Raw genomic sequence first — 3,598 nt, 5'->3', positions numbered from 1 at the left:
AGAGCACTTGACTGCTAACCAGAAGGCTGGAGGTTCAAACCCACCAGCCACTCCTTGGAAGGAAGGTTGGGCAATCCTACTTCCGTGGTGATACTGCCTCGGAAACCCAAGAAGGGGTAGCTATGAGTCAGGGCCGACTCGATGGCACATAACAACAACAACAACAACAACAACAACAATGTCCAGATTATAAATCACTCACTCATCCCATTGCCATTGCGTCAATTTCAGCTCATAGCGACCCCTGTAAAGACAGAGTACAACTGCCTGATAGGTTTCCAGGGTTGTAAATCCTTACAGAAGCAAACTGCACATCTTTCTTCCATGGAGGGGCTGGTGTGTTTGAGCCATGGACCTATCAGTTCGTAGCCAAGCGCTTTAACCATTTTGCCACCAGGACTCCTTATAAGTCACTAAATCATTTTAAAAATTTTTACATGAATTCTTTTGTAAAATGACTTACTCATTTATGAGAAAATGCATCTTCAGAAGTTCTTATTTCATTTATGTGCTTGTTTGAGTGAGGTTATATTACGCCAAGGTGATACAATACTGCTTCTCTTTAAAAGCATTGGTTTTTCCTTAGGATATTATTAATTTTATACATAATTCATTGTTGTTGTACCAATTGAAAATTTATTGAAATGATGTTGCTAGCTCATTAAACTTGTTGTTGGTTTCCTTTCCTATTTACGTACCTGGCCTGTCTTCTGAATGGTTCTCAGCACTCTCTCCTATAGGTTATTATTTGATTCTCATTGTACCCAATAGTTTAGTCAGTGAAGTTATTATTGACTCCATCGTATAGAATAGGAAACAAAGCCTAAAAGGGTAAATAATTCTCTGAGCTTTGATGATTTGTGAAGCAGAGAGATTGTTGTTTTATTTTTTCCCTTCATAAAAGTTTTGCTGATTTTTTTTTACTCCAGTATATGTTCATTTTAATTTAATAATATAAACTGATAGGTAAACACTAAAAGGTATTTAATATATAACATTTATTTTATTTTTTTTAGATCTTAACATTTGTCTGTGATGCCTGCAACAACTTTATCCTTCATGTTCCTTCCAAACTAGATGCTGAGAAATTTATTGGTAGAGGTAAGAAACTGCCAAAATGGGTGATAGATCTTAATTTGGTATAACCTTTTTAAAGTTAGTGTAAATTTTGAAAGATAAACCTAATGAGACCAAAGTTAAAATTGATATAGTACATGATCATTTTTAATACATATACTATCATTCCAATGAAAGGAATATTGCTCTTTATTGAAACATCACCATATGAAGTAGATAAAAAAGGTTTAGCTTGAGTAATAAAATAATGACTCAAATATTAATTATTATAAAATATTATAATATTTATTATAATATAATAAAGTATATTTGCATTGTTGTTGTTGTTGTTATGTGCTGTCGAGTCGGACCTGACTCATAGCAACCCCTACTTGGATTTCCGAGGCAGCATCACTATGGAAGTAGATTGTCCCATCTTCCTTCCGAGGAATGGCTGGTTGCATTAGCTGAAGGATATGGAATATATCATAAAATGCTTCTATGAAATGAAGAATAGTATTGAAAGTATTTTTTGAATTTAAAGATACTATTTTTATTTTTAATTTTTTAGCGTCTTATGCCATCTTTTTAGCATTTCATTTCATTAAAAAGCTTTTTTCAATGTTATATATTCAAGCCTTGGAGGTAAGATACCTTTATCTTGGGACAGACACCGCTTCCTTAAAAGGATGTTAAGTAGGTATTAGAAGTAATGTATGTGTGTAAGCACAACTTAATCAGACTTCCAGATATCTAACTTTCAAAAATGCAAAATTTTGCAAGACCCAGTATAATTAATTTTTAAGTTTTTGGCTCCCTTCCAAATGCATAGATTTCAGAAAAACTATATATTTTTATGTTTTACCTTACAAATAATTACTATGTATATTTTCTATAGTTAACCTGAAGGAGTGCTTTAAATCTGCAAATCTGATTCACTCAAGTGATCCTGATTTCCGAATTTTAGAAGATGGCTCAGTTTATACAACAAATACTATACTTTTGTCCCCGGAGAAGAGAAATTTTACCATATCACTTTCCAACACTGAGAACCAAGAGAAGAAAATAGTTGTGCTTTTAGAGCATCAAACAAAGGTATCACAGACTGTACAAGTGAAGTGTCATGATGTATTTTCTTTAAGAATAACTAACAGTACAAGGGAAGATGGAGAATCAGAAATGGTATGAGATAATTTAGCTTGAAGGAGAATGAAACCACAAGGCAAGTTCACTGTGTTCAAACACAAAAGGGTTGTGCAACATAGGTCCCTATGGGTTGTTACTCCTTCCTCCTGAGGAGGAATTGGGATAAGCTACGGCATGAGAATTTGAAATTAGACACACAAAAAATGTTCCTTTACATTTACTGTAGGATGGATGTCCAATAACCAGTTTTGAAACTTTAGCACAATTTGTGGTCTTAGAAAATGGATGACAGTTTTAGGTTGAGGTTTGGGCCTCATGCATGTTTATTGTATTGTGACACCCAAAGTCAAAATGTTTTCCATCTGCCATTGGCCACTGCCTAGTGCAGTGATCTGAGAGTTGTCACCATGTTTCTCTCCTCATTCTGACACAGACTTCTCTGTTGGTTCCCTGGCTCTGCCTAGCTGTTGGTGAGTGGAACATGCTTGTGCTAAATTTAGAAGGGCACATTCTCTGCTTATTTTCATTGCATCTCTCTCCTCCCATGTTATTGCATGGCAATACGAAAACAGTAATTTATTATTGTTGTATTTAGTTTCTCTTCTAAGCTTGCAATTCCATTTCTCTCTCTTCCATATTACCAATAAGTTATTTTCTCAAAAGAATCGCTGTGAGACAGCTATGCAGTTATCATTCTTCATTATCTTTTTTGCAGTGTGATATGTAGTGTGGTTTTCAAGCACTACCATTGCCTTATACTTTCCCAGTTAATTCTCATGGAAGGACAAAGATGTATCAGAGTGCTAATGTTTGAGAATAAAATAAATAGTTATTGACTTTATCTTTTTTCTGTCTTCTAAATTGAGGTATTGAAGAAAAGGAATTCTAAAGAAAAAGTTCTCAAACGTGCCAAGAGAAGATGGGCTCCTATTCCTTGTTCCGTGACAGAGAATTCCTTGGGTCCTTTCCCATTATTTCTGCAACAGGTGTGTTATACTTTCCTCTGTTTTGGAAGTCTATGATTTCCATCTTTTTTTTTTTTTTATTTGGACACTGAGGATGCAGTTATTTAAAAAATCATTGTGAATAGATATATGAAGGGGTAAGTATGTGCATTGTATGTTTCAATAAACCCAAAACCAAACTCACTGCCATCGAGTCAACTCCAACTCATAGTGACTTCCATTGGGTTTCCGAGGTGGCAGATCTTTCCAGAGGTAGATTGCCTCATCTTCCTTCCACGGAGAGGCTGGTGGGTTCAAACAGCCAACCTTTTGGTTAGCGGTCAAATGCTCTAGGCACTGTGCCACCAGAGCTCCTTTGTAAGTTTCAATATATGAGTGAAAATATATGTATTTATATCTACTTACATTTTTCACAAATTTTTAGTTATGCA

At 35.0% G+C, this 3,598-nt stretch overlaps 1 protein-coding gene across 1 annotated transcript in view; it reads left to right on the top strand.

The window, feature by feature from the left end:
- The window catches only part of DSC2 (desmocollin 2), a 40,464-nt gene that overhangs the window by 8,533 nt on the left and 28,333 nt on the right, over window positions 1-3,598 (top strand). The window contains exons 2-4 of the mRNA XM_007953443.1: window positions 1,017-1,101; window positions 1,955-2,151; window positions 3,069-3,188. Coding sequence (XP_007951634.1) covers window positions 1,017-1,101; window positions 1,955-2,151; window positions 3,069-3,188 — 402 coding nt within the window. The remainder of the gene's footprint in view (window positions 1-1,016; window positions 1,102-1,954; window positions 2,152-3,068; window positions 3,189-3,598) is intronic.

Source organism: Orycteropus afer, unplaced genomic scaffold (genome assembly GCF_000298275.1).
Source record: "Orycteropus afer afer isolate SDZICR_OR568_19922 unplaced genomic scaffold, OryAfe1.0 scaffold00394, whole genome shotgun sequence".
Lineage (NCBI taxonomy): Eukaryota > Metazoa > Chordata > Mammalia > Tubulidentata > Orycteropodidae > Orycteropus > Orycteropus afer.
The sequence above is the reverse complement of the archived record's forward strand: the minus strand, read 5'-3'. Positions and strand labels throughout refer to the sequence as shown.